The following is a 17,784-nucleotide window of genomic DNA, read 5'->3' on the forward strand; positions in this document are numbered from 1 at the left end:
CTTAGATTAAAAATTTTAAATTTATTAGGTCAGATAATTTGCCAGATAACTGCTGCTCTAGTTTAGAATATGGCAGAAGATCTAGTTATAATTATCATTTGCATATACTAGTAAGCTGTTTTAAAATCTGAAGCAGAACAGTTTTTAGTGCTGGTGTTTAAGGATGCCATACCTTTTTCTGTAAAGATCTAACAGGTGAGTCTGAGTTGTTGAAGTAACCCTAAGAAAACTGGAGGAATAGTGGTGTCATGAAGCATTTCAGCCATGTTGGACAACTGTCCTGAGACAGGCTGAATGTTTAGAAATTAATGTATTTTTGGCTGGATGTGGTGGCTCATGCCTGTAATCTCAGCACTTTGGGAGGCTGAGTTGGGAGGATCACTTAAGGCCAGGAGTTCAAGACCAGCCTGGCCCTGGTGAAACCCCATCTCTACTAAAAATACAAATAGTAGCTGGACGTGATGGTGCATGCCTGTTGTCCCAGCTACTTGGGAGGCTGAGGTATGAGAATTGCTTGAACCTGGGAAGTGGAGGCTGCAGTGAGCTGAGATTGCACCACTGTACTTCAGTCTCGGCAACAGATCAAGACCTTGTCTAAAAAAAAAATTAATGTATTTTTTAATATGTGAAAAATAATATGAATTAATAATGTGTTTAGTTGGGGGCTTTTTCAGAGGATGACAATTGAAAATTTTCAAGGAGGTGACAGAGATAGATAAAATAGATGCCATATGGATCACACACAGATTATTTTTCTAAAACATTTAATATATTTCTGGTAAAATAATCTTAGGGTAAACATTGCTTTATAAAAAGTAGCTTCAGATCTATACTAAAAAAACAAAGATATTTATGTCTTGATGTTAGGAACCATTATTATTTAGTAGCTGAATACTTTCATGCTGTAGCTCTGAGCAATACAGAGGGTGTGATTTATAAATTTCTAGGAATGTATGCTTGTACTGGGAATGTAGTTGTGACAACAGAATGACATAGAGAGTCACTGAAGGATGATTTTTTTTTGCAGTGCTGCCAATGGAGGTCCTCATGTACATCTTCCGATGGGTGGTATCTAGTGACTTGGATCTCAGATCATTGGAGCAGTTGTCCCTGGTGTGCAGAGGATTCTACATCTGTGCCAGGTACTTAGTTTTTGTTTTTTAAACAACTCGGGCAACGGTGAAAGCAAAGATTATGGTCCTTTACCAAACTTGATAAAATAACTTGATTGGTGTTTTGAGTTAAAACTTAAACAAGTTTTGCTAAGCTGCACTTAACATAATTTTCTCAAATAACTTAGATTTTTTTTTTTTTTTTTAATTTTTTATTGGATTTTAGGTTTTGGGGTACATGAGCAGAGCATGTAAGACAGTTGCGTAGGAACACACATGGCAGTGTGCTTTTCTTTCCTTCTCCCCTTCACCCACATTTGGCATTTCTCCCCAGGCTATCCCTCCCCACCTCCCCCTCCCACTGGCCCTCCCCTTTTCCCCCCAATAGACCCCAGTGTTTAGTACTCCCCTTTCTGTGTCCATGTGTTCTCATTTTTCATCACCCACCTATGAGTGAGAATATGCGGTGTTTCATTTTCTGTTCTTGTGTCAGTTTGCTGAGGATGACGTTCTCCAGATTCATCCATGTCCCTACAGACGACACAAACTCATCATTTCTGATTGCTGCATAATATTCCATGGTGTATATGTGCCACATTTTTCCAATCCAGTCTATTATCAATGGGCATTTTGTTTGATTCCAGGTCTTTGCTATTGTAAACAGTGCTGCAATGAACATTCGTGTACATGTGTCCTTAGAGTAGAACGATTTATAGTCTTTTGGATATATACCCAGTAATGGGATTGCTGGGTCAAATGGAATTTCTATTTCTAAGGCCTTGAGGAATCGCCACACTGTCTTCCACAATGGTTGAACTAATTTACACTCCCACCAACAGTGTAAAAGTGTTCCTATTTCTCCACATCCTCTCCAGCACCTGTTGTCTCCAGATTTTTTAATGATCGCCATTCTAACTGGCGTGAGATGGTATCTCAATGTGGTTTTGATTTGCATCTCTCTGATGACCAGTGACGATGAGCATTTTTTCATATGATTGTTGGCCTCATGTATGTCTTCTTTCGTAAAGTGTCTGTTCATATCCTTTGCCCACTTTTGAATGGGCTTGTTTGTTTTTTTCCTGTAAATCCGTTTGAGTTCTTTGTAAATTCTGGATATCAGCCCTTTGTCAGATGGGTAAACTGCAAAAATTTTTTCCCATTCTGTTGGTTGCCGATCCACTCTAGTGATTGTTTCTTTTGCCATGCAGAAGCTGTGGAGTTTCATTAGGTCCCATTTGTTTATTTTGGCTTTTGTTGCCAATGCTTTTGGTGTTTTGTTCATAAAGTCCTTGCCTACTCCTATGTCCTGGATAGTTTTGCCTAGATTTCCTTCTAGGGTTTTTATGGTGCCAGGTCTTATGTTTAAGTCTTTAATCCATCTGGAGTTAATTTTAGTGTAAGGTGTCAGGAAGGGGTCCAGTTTCTGCTTTCTGCACATGGCTAGCCAGTTTTCCCAACACCATTTGTTAAAAAGGGAATCCTTTCCCCCTTGCTTGTTTTTGTCAGGTTTATCAAAGATTGTATAGTTGTAGATATGTTGTGTTGCCTCCGGTGCCTCTGTTTTGTTCCATTGGTCTATATCTCTGTTTTGGTACCAGTACCATGCTGTTTTGATTACTGTAGCCTTGTAGTATAGTTTGAAGTCCGGTAGTGTGATGCCCCCCGCTGTGTTCTTTTTGCTTAGAATTGACTTGGCTATGTGGGCTCTCTTTTGGTTCCATATGAAGTTCAGGGTGGTTTTTTCCAGTTCTGTGAAGAAAGTCAATGGTAGCTTGATGGGGATAGCGTTGATTCTGTAAATTACTTTGGGCAGTATAGCCATTTTCACGACATTAATTCTTCCTAACCATAAACATGGAATGTTTCTCCATCTGTTTGTGTCCTCTCTGATTTCGTTGAGCAGTGGTTTGTAGTTCTCTTTGAAGAGGTCCCTTACGTTCCTTGTGAGTTGTATTCCAAGGTATTTTATTCTTTTTGTAGCAATTGTGAATGGCAGTTCGTTCTTGATTTGGCTTTCTTTAAGTCTGTTATTGGTGTAGATGAATGCTTGTGATTTTTACACATTGATTTTATATCCTGAGGCTTTGCTGAAGTTGCTAATCAGTTTCAGGAGTTTTTGGGCTGAGGTGATGGGGTCTTCTAGGTATACTATCATGTCGTCTGCAAATAGAGACAATTTGGCTTCCACCTTTCCTATTTGAATACCCTTTATTTCTTTTTCTTGCCTGATTGCTCTGGCTAGAACTTCCAGTACTATATTGAATAGGAGTGGTGAAAGAGGGCATCCTTGTCTAGTGCCAGATTTCAAAGGGAATGCTTCCAGTTTTTGCCCATTCAGTATGATATTGGCTGTTGGTTTGTCATAAATAGCTTTTATTACTTTGAGATACGTTCCATCGATACCGAGTTTATTGAGGGTTTTTAGCATAAAGGGCTGTTGAATTTTGTCAAATGCCTTCTCTACGTCAATTGAGATAATCATGTGGTTTTTGTTTTTGGTTCTGTTTATGTGGTGAATTACGTTTATAGACTTGCTTGTATGTTGAACCAGCCTTGCATCCCCGGGATGAATCCTACTTGATCATGATGGATAAGCTTTTTGATGTGCTGTTGCAATCGGCTTACCAGTATTTTATTGAAGATTTTTGCATCTATGTTCATCATGGATATTGGCCTGAAGTTTTCTTTTCTTGTTGGGTCTCTGCCGGGTTTTGGTATCAGGATGATGTTGGTCTCGTAAAATGATTCGGGAAGTATTCCCTCTTTTTGGATTGTTTGAAATAGTTTTAGAAGGAATGTTACCAGCTCCTCTTTGTGTGTCTGGTAGAATTCGGCTGTGAACCCGTCTGGACCTGGGCTTTTTTTGTGTGGTAGGCTCTTAATTGCTGCCTCGTTTTTTTTTTTTTTGAGACGGAATCTCACTCTGTCACCAAGGCTGGAATGCAGTGGCGTAGTCTCAGCTCACTGCACCTTATACATCCTGGGTTCAAATGATTTTTCTGCCTCAGCCTTGCGAGTAGCTGAGACTACAGGTCCATGCCACCATGTCCAGCTAATTTTTTCGTACTTTTAGTAGAGACGGGATTTCACCATGTTGGTCAGGCTGGTCTCGAACTCCTGACCTCAGTGATCCACCCACCTCGGCCTCTGAGGTGCTGGGATTACAGGCTTGAGCCACCATGCCCAGCCTTAATTAGGATCTTTTTAAAGCTGAACACACTTTTAAAAGTCATCACAAGGTACCATAAGGACTTGGAGGCCTTGTCTTTAGGTGGAGGGGAGAGGAAAGAATCTGAGGGAAGGGGCCAGAAAGGTGCCTGTTATCTACCCAGAGAGTGATTCTCAGTCAGTCATGGCTTTGTGCAGTCTAAAATGCTGGGATTATAGGCGTGAGCCACCATGCCTGGCCAAATAACTTAGAATTTAAAGGCTAGAATATGCTGGGTTTCTAGGGTATAGAATAATATGTAGGACAGATGTAGGAACCCATACTACTTCCACAGGGTTTGCATGTTAACTGATTTGGGAAAAGAAATTATATTAGAAAAATATATTTAAGCCACTCGTATAGTAACCGTAAACCCATGGTGGTAATGGTTTAGATTAAAACAGCTCTAGAATTTTCTTGAGGTTAAAAGTTACTCTGTATTTTGAAAATTTTGCTATATGTGAGAAAGGACTCTATTCAATAAATGGTGCTGAGATAACTGGCTAGCCATGTGCAGAAGATGGAAACTGGATCCTTTCCTTACATGGTAAACAAAAATCAAATCAGGATGGATTGCAAACTTAAATGTAAAACATAAAACTATAAAAACCCTTAGGCTGAGGCAGGCAGATCACTTGAGGTTAGGAGTTTGAGTCCAGTCTGGCCAACATTATGAAACCCCATTCTCTACTAAAAATTACAAAAATTAGCCGGGCATGGTGCCATGGGTCTCTAATTCCATCTACTCAGGAGGCTGAGACAGGAGAATCGCTTGAACCAAGGAAGCAGAATTTGCAATGAGCTGAGATCGTACCACTGCATTCCAGCCTGTCTGACAGAGCAACACTCTTTCTCAAAATAAATAAATAAAATTGTATAAGAAACTTAAATTCACAAGCAAAAAAACAATCCCGTTAAATATTGGGCAACACTTTTCAAAAGAAAGTATGTATGTGGCAAACAAGCATATGAAATAATTCTCAACATTACTAATCATTAGAGAAATACAAATCAAAATCACAATGAGATACCATCTCACACCAGTCAGAATGGCTATTATTAAAAAGAAAAAACAGGCTGGGCGTGGTGGCTCACGCCTGTAATCCCAGCACTTTGGGAGGCAGAGGTGGGTGGATCACAAGGTCAAGAGATCGAGACCATCCTGGTCAACCTGGTGAAACCCCATGTTAGTCTCTACTAAAAATACAAAAATTAGCTGGGCATGGTGGTGCATGCCTGTAGTCCCAGCCACTCAGGAGGCTGAGGCAGGAGAATTGCTTGAACCCAGGAGGCGGAGGTTGTGGTGAGCCGAGATCACGCCATTACACTCCAGCCTGGGTAATGAGTGAAAGTCCGCCTCAGAAAAAAAAAAGAAAGAAAAAACAGATGCTAGCAAGGCTGCTGAGAAAAGGGAACACTTACATGCTGTTGTGGGAATGTAAGTTAGTTCAGTCACTGTAGAAAGCAGTTTGGCGATTCCTTAAAGAACTTAAAAGAGAAATTACCATTTGACCCAGCAATCCCATTATTGAGTATATACCCAAAGGAATATCAATCATTCTGCCATAAAGACACATGTACACATATGTTTGTTGCAGCACTGTTCACAATAGCAAAGACATAGACTCAGCCTAAATGCCCTTCAACAGTAGACTGGATAAAGAAAATGTGGTATATATATGCCAGGAAATACTACACACTTATAAAAAAGAATGAGATCATATCTTTTGCAGGCCAGATGTGGTGGCTTACACCTGTAATCCCAGCACTTTGGGAAGCCAGGGTGGGTGGATCAGTTGAGCTCAGGAGTTTGAGACCAACCTGGGCAACATGGCAAAACCCCATCTGTACAAAAAATATAAAAATTAGCTGGACTTGGGGGTGTGTGCCTACAGTCCCAGTTACTTGGGGGATTGAGGGTGGGAGGATTGCTTGAGCCAGGAGGTTAAGGCTGCAGTGAGCCATGTTCATGCCACTGCACTCCAGCCTGGGTGACAAAGTGAGACCTTGTCTCCAAAAAAAGAGATAATATTCTTTACAGCATCATGGATGAAGCTAGAGGCCATTATCCAAAGTGAATTAACATAGGGTCAGAAAACCAAACACCACATGTTCTCACTTATAAGTGGGAGCTAAACGTCTAGCATACATGGACACAAAGAAGGGAAAAATAGATACTAGGGCCTACTTGAGGGTGGAGGGTGAGAGGAGTGTGAGGATCAAAAACTACTTATTGCGTACTATGCTTATTGCCTGGATGACAAAATAACATCTACACTAAACCCCCTTGACACACAATTGATCTATAGAATCAGTCTGCACATGTACTCCCGAAACTAAAAAGTTAAAAAAAATTTCTTTTTTTTGCTATGTGAAGAATAATGCTAGTTTAATATAAGTTCATTTGAGACTAGTCTTTCTTGGCCATCTTATATAAAAACATATACTTAGTCCTTATATAGAATTTTTAAAGATAACTTTTGTTCTTAAAATTCAGATGCATTATTTTTAAATAAATGAATTCCACTTGGAATCTTGTAGTTTTCATAAAATATTTGAATTTCTTGAAGATTCTCTTTCACAATTCTATTTGCTAGTCTATTTAACAAGTACCTATTAAACACCTAGTGGATTGCCACTAGGGTCTCTAGCACTGTTGTCAACCTAAATAACAAGCAGAGAGACTCTATGAGAAATTTGAGAATAAAACATTGCAATGGGAATACACATGCCATAGTAAACTATTCAGGGAAACAAAGGTTTTTAAAAGAAAGAGTGAGGAGGATTACATAATTGTTTTGAAATAATTAATCCTGACTACAAAGATCAGTAACAAGGGCGATGCCAGTCTGACATTGGACAGGCAGTTTCTTGAGCAGATGTCCTAGCAGCAAAAATATTTTTTGTATAAAGTTGTGATGGCCTTTGTGCAAAGTTGTGTTTTCTTGTAGTGTTTTTTGTTACCAGGCATAGAAGCCTCAGAACCTTCTCTTCATGGAATTCCTCAGCTCTGTTTGTCAAGGTTTTCTTAACATTAGTGACTCCATTTTTATTTTAACAACTTACATATTTTCCCTTTTGATCAATATCTTTATCTGATCAGTCATCATATAGTTGGGTTTTGACATACCATAATACCAGGATAGACTTATCCTGATTGCTAGTCTCATCCCATGTTGGGGACTAGGAGTCCATGTCAAAACCCTTTTAAGCCACAGTTGAGCAAGAAGGGACATTTGAAGGGATTGACTCTCAGGCTGTATCTACCTGGATTCCATTATTAAGTTTGATTTTTGTCTGTTCCATAGTCTTTTGTTATCTCAAAATGGTGGGCCAGCATCATTATTAGGTGTGATACTTCTGCAGACATTTAACAAATAACAGATACAAAGTTAGTAGTTAATATGACAATTCCAATTTGCATGATGGTTTTGAGCCATGAACTGAGGCTTAAAGACAACTAATTGAATAAATGAGTGACCACAGGGAATTAGGTGAGATCTTTTATAATCATGCAACCTGTTTTCTTGTTTTATGTGCGTGGGTCTCAACTTTATCAGAGGTATTTATGTAGGTACAGCATATAGTACTAGCAATAGCACAGATACTTTCTTTTTTGACCAATGGATACTAAAAGATTTCTTGGGTTAGATTCTGTTAAGTTACTAGCAGAAGCTATTGATTATGAAATTTCAATTACACCATTATTCTGTCAAGTGAAAAAAGTAGCATTAAGTGGGGGTAGAAGTCTTACTCTGATGTGGTTCTACTGTCATAGGAAAAACTGCCTACAGCTTTCACAAAAACATCAGCTTCTCCTGATTATGTTTGAATGTCTCTGGTCATGATATTGTTGTGTGGCTCATATATCAGGCATGAAACTTGTTTCTGAAAATTTGAATATAGGGCTTTAGGAGCAGAACAGGTTTTGTTTTTAGTTGGAGTATTGTAGCCCAATCCTGGAGGAAACTAGGAGAATTCAGGAAACAGTCGAGTGTACGTGTGGATAACAACAGGTGTACTGTAGTTTTTTAAAGAAATTTTTTCTTTCCTAGATTGGTCATATAGGGATTTCAGATTTAAAAATCTGTTAAGGCTAGGAGGTCAAAGAGAGGCAGACTTTAGACTTCACTTACAGTCTTAAGGTTCTTGGGCCTGCTAGGAAGTAACAGGTTTTACTCACAATAAGGCTAAGAACCTTTGAAGCCAGGTATTTTATGCACATTCATAAGTATGACATTTTCAGGCAAAGCCTTGGTAATATAACTGATGTTTCTAATTGTATCCTCATATAAAGAAAGTAGATTTTCATTGAACTTAAGTAAATAAAAATAATACAAATAGTTTCTGAATTTTGGAGGAATTGGAGAAAAAGCAAATGCTTCCACCTTTGTTCACAAAAGGCTTCTAAAATCATAAAGACATTGTCTTCATCAGTTACATCAATTTTGTGTAATTTTTTGTTTTGCTGGATCTTTATTAACAGTTTTATGAACCTATGAATTTATTAGAATTTGGGAAATTTTTATTGACTCCACTGTTTTTAAAGTTACCGAAAATCTTTGTTCCAGAGTACTGCTAGAGTCTTTTCCATGAATAGCAGTTTTGGACTGTAGCTGATTGCAAATGTTTTTAGAGAATTCAAAATAGTAATTGTGATGACAAAAAGAATAACCATGAAATATCTGATGAAAGTTCTCAGTTGACAAGGAAATTTAGTTTTTTCTAGTACATGTAGCATTTTAAGATAACCAGAATCATAACTGACAGTGTCACATCAGGACTATCAGACTTTTATATAAATTTCATCTAATCTTTAGAATACTCAATAACATCTATACAAATATAACTTTAGAAAATATTTGACATAATAGAAATCTATAACTGAGAGCATATTAGATTTCTATGAGTTTATGTAGTTTTTGGAACATTTATCTCAGTAGCATACCCACAGATGTAACTGAAAGAAGATCTAATAATTAACAGTGCCTCCCATACAATTTATCAAGTGAGGCTAATCATTTGATACCTCTACAGAATGAGAGATCCATCCTTTGAGGCTCTCCAGGAGCCCAGCTAGAAAATCCCAAAGTTAATTTTAGATCAGAAAGCCTTAATTTGGGATCTTGATCCTGGAGAAACCCGCTGGAGATATCATGTCAAAGGTTCAAAACATTTGATAAAAAAAAATTGCTGGCCATTGTTAACTAATAGTTACTCATTTAATTGTACTGATAATCAAAAAATCTTAAAAGCAGTGCAGAAAGTTACATGGATGTAAAAGCCTTAATTCTTTTAAAGCTCAATTTTCTTTTCTTTTCTTTTTTTTTTTTTTTGAGACTGAGTTTTGCTCTTGTTACCCAGGCTGGAGTGCAATGGCGCAATCTCGACTCACTGCAACCTCCGCCTCCTGGGTTCAGGCAATTCTCCTGCCTCAGCCTCCTGAGTAGCTGGGATTACAGGCACGCACCACCATGTCTAGCTAATTTTTTGTATCTTTAGTAGAGACAGGGTTTCACCATGTTGACCAGGATGGTCTCGATATCTTGACCTCGTGATCCACCTGCCTCGGCCTCCCAAACTGCTGGGATTACAGGTGTGAGCCACCGCGCCCCGCCTCAGTTTTCTTAAATAATCAAAAACCTAATAAAGGCAACACAGGCATTAAATTGATAAAACGTCAAATGTTTTTTAGGCCAGTTGCCAAAAAGATAAATATCTTCGTAGTGTAATTGCTTCTCCTGTGGGAAACCTGTTTTGATAAATTGGAAGTTAAACCTGATAAAAGGGTACCTGAATTTAATGAGGGACAGCAAGTATGCAAGGCTACGTGTCTACATTAGAGAGGAATATAAACAAAAAAACTGATACCTTGAGCAGAATACACGGCTCTTAAATAGTGTAAGAAGTTTCCTGGTTACATGGAATAATTCCAATATCAGAAAAAGCCAAGAGTACAGAATCAAGTTATTTTGGAGGAAAACATTGCTCTTCTAGACCTGTAAGATAAACATTCAAGCTGGACATGGTCACTCATGCCTGTAATCCCAGCACTTTGGGAGGCCAAGGTAGAAGGATTGCATGAGCTCAGGAGTTCAAGACCAGCCTGGACAACATCTCTATTAAAAAATAAAAAAAAATTAGCCAAGTGTGGTGGTACATGCCTAGCTACTTGGGAGGCTGAGGGAGGAAGATGGCTTGAGCCTGAAAGATCAAAGCTGCAGTGAGCGGTGATCATGTCTCTTTAGCCTGGGTGATGGAGTAAGACCCTGTCTAAAAAAAAAAAAAAATTGGTGCAGTGGCTCACACTGATAATCCTAGCACTTTGGGAGGCTGATGTGGCTCAGTGGGTTGGGCCCAGGAGTTTGAGACCAGCCTGAGCAACATGGTGAAACCCCGTCTCTACAAAAAATAGAATTAGCTGGGTGTAGTGGTGTATGTCTGTGGTCCTAGCTACTCAGGAGGCTGAGGCCAAGGATCACCTGAGCCCAGGAGTTCAAGGCTGCAGTAATCCATGATCATGCCACTGTTCTCCAGCCCAGATGACAGAGTAAGATTCTATCTCAAAAGCAAAAAAAAACAGAAACACCATTTCAGTGTCAGACTGTTAATAGCAGAGCGAGAACCAGAGGGAAAAAAGTTGGAGTTGATAAAAAGGTTGAAGGAGAGCGTTATCACCCCAGCAAAGCAAAAAAATTCACTTTTTCAAGGGGAGAAAGAACAGAAGGCAAAGGTGTATGACCTGCAAATCATGTGCAGGAGGGGTACAGCAAAAGTTGAACTTCTGATATAAATCTGAGAAGTTTCAGAAAGAAAAAGTTTACCTAAAAGTGAAATTTCCAGTCTGAGTGAAAAAGACAGCATTTCCAACTTGGAACCAGGGAAATTAATTAGATCCCAGGAAGAAGTAGAAACTAGTTTTGCAGATGGCTGTTCAATAGGTTTTAGAATTTAAAATCAAAACCTCTTGTAATTTTATTAGTACTAAGAGCAAATACATACTTTAAGAAAACCTTACTGTTCTAACAGAGCACCAAGCTTTTTAGTTTTGTATTAGTGTATTTCTAGTAGCAAAGCTCAATATTTAGACTTTAAACAATTTTCTTCAATTATAGCCAATTTGAACACACACACAATTTCTTTTATGAACCTTATCACAACTTACATTGATAACATGCTTGAACTTTCTGCTCTTGTGTACCTTCCTCTTTCTGAACTAGTCTTTTTACTTCAGGACAAAAATCTACCTTACAAGATTCTGTTTTGTGCAAAATTATTCTCTTTTTAACCTTTTTCTAACCAAAAATATATCTTTGTAACTTTCTTCACATCTCTCTCTCCTACTTACTGATTTCTTTATTTCTTATTCTGTATTTTGAAATAAGGTTTAAATAACCTGCAAATTACAAAAAATTCTTTAATCTTGGTTCACATGTCATAAGCAGTGAGTTTTATTTCAACATGAATGGAAAAGTCAGCAGATTCAAAATATGAAGAAAAAATAGAGAACTTAGACTATATATTCTATAGTTGCAGGTTTTTGAATGGTAATAATTTTTCTTGATGTAATTTTGCCCATCAGTTTAAAAATGTGCACAAAAATAGGCTATAAGATGTAGTCAGCTGGAATCCCAGAAAACCTGGCATGTTTTAACCTTTGAGAATCCCATTCTGTTTCTTACTAATTTCTCAAGGGCAAAGAAAATTCTGCAAATCCTGTCAGGGAATGTCAGGAGTTTAGACTTGTGTTTTAGGTGATGGTGACTCCCCAAGTGGTTTGTCTTTTGTTTTTTTCTTTTGAGACAGTCTTACTCTGTCGCCTAGGCTGCAGTGTGGTGGCACAGTTTTGGCTCATTTCAACCTCTGCCTCCTAAGTAGCTGAGATGACAGACATGCGCCACCACACCCGGCTAATTTTTGTATTTCTGGTAGAGATGGGGTTTCATTATATTGGCTGGGCTTGTCTATAGCCCCCAACCTTGGGTGATCTGCCCACTTTAGTCTCCCAATCCTCAGTAATCCCTGGGATTATAGGCGTGAGCCATTGTACCGGGCCCGCGTGGTTTTTAATTAGCCATCTTATGCCCACCATTCAGAATCTTTATTTTTGCTCATGGAAGATTTTCAGAAAGCAGCAAGGGAAAAGAGTCAAACCAGAATAAGAACATTCACAAATATTTTAACCTAGGCATGAAGATCAAACAAAATATTAAACTGAGTGTGCAGACAAAATCAAAAGTAAATTGACTTTTTTACTTTTGGAAGACAGGTGGACAGAATGTAAATTCTGTAGAAACCAAGAGTACCCAATCTAAAAAGATACCTTTCTTTGCACCAGAGAGAACTTACCAGGAAAGACAAAAAGTTTATCCTCCCAAAAGGGATGTATGATCCTTTATAAAGGTGACCTTATCCAAACCAGATTCCAAATGATACCAGAAAGCCTCTACCAAAAGGAAGAAGGCTCTGCCTGAAAGAAGATCCACCAGCGTAGAAAAGGCAAGCCGTGGAAGTATAGTGCTTTCAGTTAAGTACTGCACACTGGCTCCAAGAATCTCTGATTTCTTCCGCTGGTGATCTTTTTCACATCCCACTTCTGACACTTCTGTATGTCAGCCTAAACAAACCACCTAAATACCAAATTCCCAAAAGTTATCTGGGGCTAGAGCATCGCAGTGGGAATACACATGCCATAGGAAACGATGTGCTTATTCGGGAGATAAAGAAAGGCAGGGTTTTAAAGGAAAAAATGAGAAGGATTACTTAATTGTTTTAGAAATAATTATCCTTGGCTACAAGGGTAATGCCAGTTCAGGTTTGCATAGGCAGTTTGCTGGGCACATGTCCTTGTAGAAGCATTTTTTGTATAAGTCTGTAATGGCCTTTGTGTAGGGTTGTGGTTTTTGTAGTCTTATCAGGCATACAAGCATGAGAACCTTATTTTCATGGCCTTTCCCCAGCTCTGTCAGGATTTTCTTCACATTAGTGATTCATTTGATTTTGACAACTTTCATAGTTAATCAATTAACTTGTAATTGTATGTGAGAAAAGACTATAAAGTAGGAATTGGGCTGGTCTGAGTGCAGCGGTATTTACATCTAACTGATCACAACCAGTTACAGATTTCTTTGTTCTTTCCCCACTCCCACTGCTTAAAACTTGAGTAGCCTAAAAACAAAAATAAAGAGTTGGTTTAGCAGATGTTCAGGAATAAAACTTCATGTGTCAACATAAAAGTAATTGTTAAAAAGCAAACATTTTAACTATACATTTTAATATAAATTTGAAGGGACTTTTTCAATCTGACACTGATGTAGGTAGTTTTTGCTTCATTTACTTATTTTTGAATGAGTGAGACAAGTTATTGTTCTGTCGCTCAGGCTGTAGTGCAGTAGTGCCACCATGGTTCACTGTAGCCTCAAACTCCTGGATTCAAGCCACCCCCCTGCCTTAGTCTCCTGAGGAACTGGAACTGCAGGCGTGTGCCACCATGCCTGGTTAATTTTTATTTTTTTCATTTTGTATTTTTGCCTGGTTAATTAAAACGATTTAAGAGACAGGGTCTTGCTATGTTGCCCAGGCTGGTTTTTGCATCTTTGTAACTGAATGCTTAGCTGGCTGTGGTGGTGCACGTGCCTGTAGTTCTATCTGTTCAAGAGGTTAAGACAAGAGGATTATTTGAGCCTATGAGTTCTGGGCTGTAGTACTCTATGCAGATTGGGTGTCCACATTAAGTATCAGTGTGGTAAACTCCCAGGAGCTGGGAACCACCAAGTTGCCTAAGGAGTCATGAACCAGCCCACTTTGGAAATGGAGCAGGTCAAAACTCCCATGCTGATCCATAGTGGGATCATACCTTTGAATAGTCTCTGCACTCTAGCATGGACAACATAGTAAGACCTCATCACTTTAAAAAAAATGAATATTTTAAGTTAGAGATGGAGTTAAAAATATTTTAAGTTATAGCAGAATCATGTCAATTTTTAATACATGTTTTACTTAGCTTTTTGCACTAATTTTTTAAACAAAGTCCTGTTGGTACTACCTTCAAAATTTATATCCAGTCTGACCATTTTACCACGTCTACAATAACCTTTCTGACTCAGCCACTGTTCTGTTTGGTTTGGGTTACACAGTGGCATCCTGCCTGGTCTTCCTGTTTCCACTCTTAAAACCTTAGAGCGTATTCTTCATAAACCACCAGAGTGATCCTTTTTTTTTTTTTTAATTGTACTTTAAGTTCTGGGGTACATGTGTGGAACATGCAGGTTTGTTACATAGGTATACATGTGCCATGGTGGTTGGTTGCATCCATCACCATTCATCTATATTAGGTATTTCTCCTAATGCTATCCCTCTCCTGGCCCCTTACTCCCCGACAGCCCCTGGTGTGTGATGTTCCCTCCCTGTGTCCACGTGTTCACATTGTTCAGCTCCCACTTATGAGTGACAACATGTGGCATTTGATTTTCTGTTCTTGTATTAGTTGGCTGAGAATGATGGTTTCCAGCTTCATCCATGTCCCTGCAAAGGACATGAAATCATCCTTTTTTATGGCTGCATAGTATTCCATGTGTATATGTGCCACATTTCCTTTATCCAGTCTATCATTGATGGGTGTTTTGGTTGGTTCCAAGTCTTTGGTATCGTGAACAATGCTGCAATAAACATACGTGTGCATGTGTTAACAATTGATAATTCTTTGGGTATACACCCAGTAATGGGATTGCTGGGTCAAATGATATTTCTAGTTCTAGATCCTTGAGGAATTGCCACACTGTCTTCCACAATGGTTGAAATAATTTACACTCCCACCAACAGTGTAAGAGCATTCCTATTTCTTCACATCATCTCCAGCATCTGTTGTCTCCTGATTTTTTAATGATTGCCATTCTAACTGGCTTGAGATGGTATCTCAATGTGGTTTTGATTTGCATTTCTCTAATGACCAGTGATGAGCTTTTTTTTCACATGTTTGTTGGCTGCATAACTGTTTCCTTTTGAGAAGTGTCTGTTCATATCCTTTGCCCACATTTTGATGGGGTTGTTTTTTTCCCTGTATATTTGTTTTAGTTCTTTGTAGATTCTGGATATTAGCCCTTTATCAGATGGGTATACTGCAAAAATTTTTTCCCATTCTGTAGGTTGCCTATTCACTCTGATAATAGTTTCTTTTGCTGTGCAAAAGCTCTTTAGTTTAATTAGATCCCATTTGTCTATTTTGGGTTGTGTTGCCATTGCTTTTGGTGTTTTAGTCATGAAGTCCTTGCCCATGCCTATGTCCTGAGTGGTATTGCCTAGGTTTCCTTCTAGGATTTTTATGGTTTTAGGTCTTATGTTTAAATCTTTAATCCATCTTGAGTTAATTTTTGTATAAGGTGTAAGGAAGCGGTCCACTTTCAGCTTTCTGCTTATGGCTAGCCAGTTTTCCCAACACCATTTATTAAATAGGGAATCCTTTCCCCATTGCTTGTTTTTGTCAGGTTTGTTAAAGATCAGACGTTGTAGGTGTGTGGTACTATTTCTGAGGCCTCTGTTCTGTTTCATCAGTCTATATATCTGTTTTGGTACCAGTATCATGCTGTTTTGGTTACTGTAGCCTTGTAGTATAGTTTTAAGTCAGGTAGTATGATGTCTCCAGCTTTGTTTTTTTTTTGCTTAGAATTGTCTTGGCTCTGTGGGCTCTTTTTTGGTTCCATATGAAATTTAAGGTTTTTTTTCCAATTCTGTGAAGAAAGTCAGTGGTAGCTTGATTGGGGTAGCATTGAATCTCTAGATTACTTTGGGCAGTATGGCCATTTTCACCATACTGATTCTTCCTAATCATGAGCATGGAATATTTTTCCATTTGTTTGTGTCCTGCCTTATTTCCTTGAGCAGTGGTTTGTAGTTCTTGAAGAGGTCCTTAACATCCCTTGTAAGTTGTATTCCTAGGTATTTAATTCTCTTTGTAGCAATTATGACTGGAAGTTCACTCATGAGTTGGCTCTGTTTGTCTGTTATTGATGTATAGGAATGCTAGTGATTTTTGCACATTGATTTTTGTATCCTGAGACTTCACTGAAGTTGCTTATCATCTTGAGATTTTGGCCTGAGATGATGGGGTCTTCTAAATATATAATTGTCTGGGTGCGGTGGCTCACACCTATAATATTAGCACTTTGGAAGGCCGAGGCGGGCGGATCACCTGAGGTCAGGAGTTCGAGACCAGCCTGATCAACAGGGAGAAACCCTGTCTCTACTAAAAATACAAAATTTGCCAGGTATGGTGGCACATGACTGTAATCCCAGCTGCTTGGGAGGCTGAGGCAGGAGAATTGCTTGAACCTGGGAGGCGGAGGTTGTCGTGAGCCAAGATCATGCCATTGCACTTCAGCCTGGGCAACAAGAGTGAAATTGAAACTCTGTCTCAAAAAATAAACAAATAAATAAATAATCAATTATGTCATCTGCAAATAGAGACAATTTGACTTCCTCTTTACCTATTTCAATACGCTTTATGTCTTTTTCTTGCCCAATTGCCCAGGCCGGAACTTCCAATACTATGTTGAATAGGATGGTGAGAGAGGGCATCCTTGTCTTGTGCTGGTTTTCAAAGGGAATGCTTCTAGTTTTTGCCCATTCGGTATGATACTGGCTGTGGGTTTGTCATAAATAGCTCTTATTATTTTGATATACGTTCCATCGATATGTGGTTTATTGAGAGTTTTTAGCATAAACGGTTGTTGAATTTTGTTGAAGGCCTTCTCTGTATCTTTTTGAGATACTTGTGATTTTTGTCTTTGGTTCTGTTTATGTGATGGATTACATTTATTGATTTGTGTATGTTGAACCCGCCTTACATCCCAGGGATGAAGCTGACTTGATGGTGATGGATAAGCTTCTTGATGTGCTGTTGGATTTGGTTTGCCAGTATTTTATTGAGGATTTTTGCATCGATGCTCATCACAGATATTGGCCTGAAATTTTCTTTTGTAGTTGTGTGTCTGCCAGGTTTTGGTACCAAGATGATGTTGGCCTCATAAAATGAGTTGGGGAGGATTCCTTCTTTTTCATTTGTTTTGGATAGTTTCAGAAGGAATGGTATCAGCTCCTCTTTGTACTTCTGGTAGAATTTGGCTGTGCAACCGTCTGGTCCTGGACTGTTTTTGATTGGTAGGCTATTGTTGCCTCAATTTCAGACCTTGTTTTTGGTCTCTTCGGGGATTTGACTTCTACTGGTTTAGTCTTGGGAGGGTGTAAGTGTCCAGGAATTTATCCATTTCTTCTAAATTTTCTGTTTTATTTGCATAGAGGTATTCATAGTATTCTCTGTTGGTAGTTTGTATTTCTATGGGATTGGTGGTGATATCAACTTTATCAATTTTTATTGCATCTATTTGATTCTTCTCTCATTTTTTCTTTGTCTGGCTAGAGGTCATTCTATTTTGTTGATCTTTAAAAAGAAACCCGCTCCTGGATTCA

At 38.6% G+C, this 17,784-nt stretch overlaps 1 protein-coding gene across 2 annotated transcripts in view; it reads left to right on the forward strand.

Moving 5' to 3' along the window:
• Window positions 1-17,784, forward strand: part of FBXO9 (F-box protein 9) — a 49,267-nt gene that overhangs the window by 20,788 nt on the left and 10,695 nt on the right. For both annotated transcript variants that reach the window (XM_078369380.1, XM_054254100.2), the window contains exon 7: window positions 1,028-1,142. In XM_078369380.1, the coding sequence (XP_078225506.1) occupies window positions 1,028-1,142 (115 nt within the window). The remainder of the gene's footprint in view (window positions 1-1,027; window positions 1,143-17,784) is intronic.

Source organism: Callithrix jacchus, chromosome 4, assembly GCF_049354715.1.
Source record: "Callithrix jacchus isolate 240 chromosome 4, calJac240_pri, whole genome shotgun sequence".
Classification (NCBI taxonomy): Eukaryota; Metazoa; Chordata; class Mammalia; order Primates; family Cebidae; genus Callithrix; species Callithrix jacchus.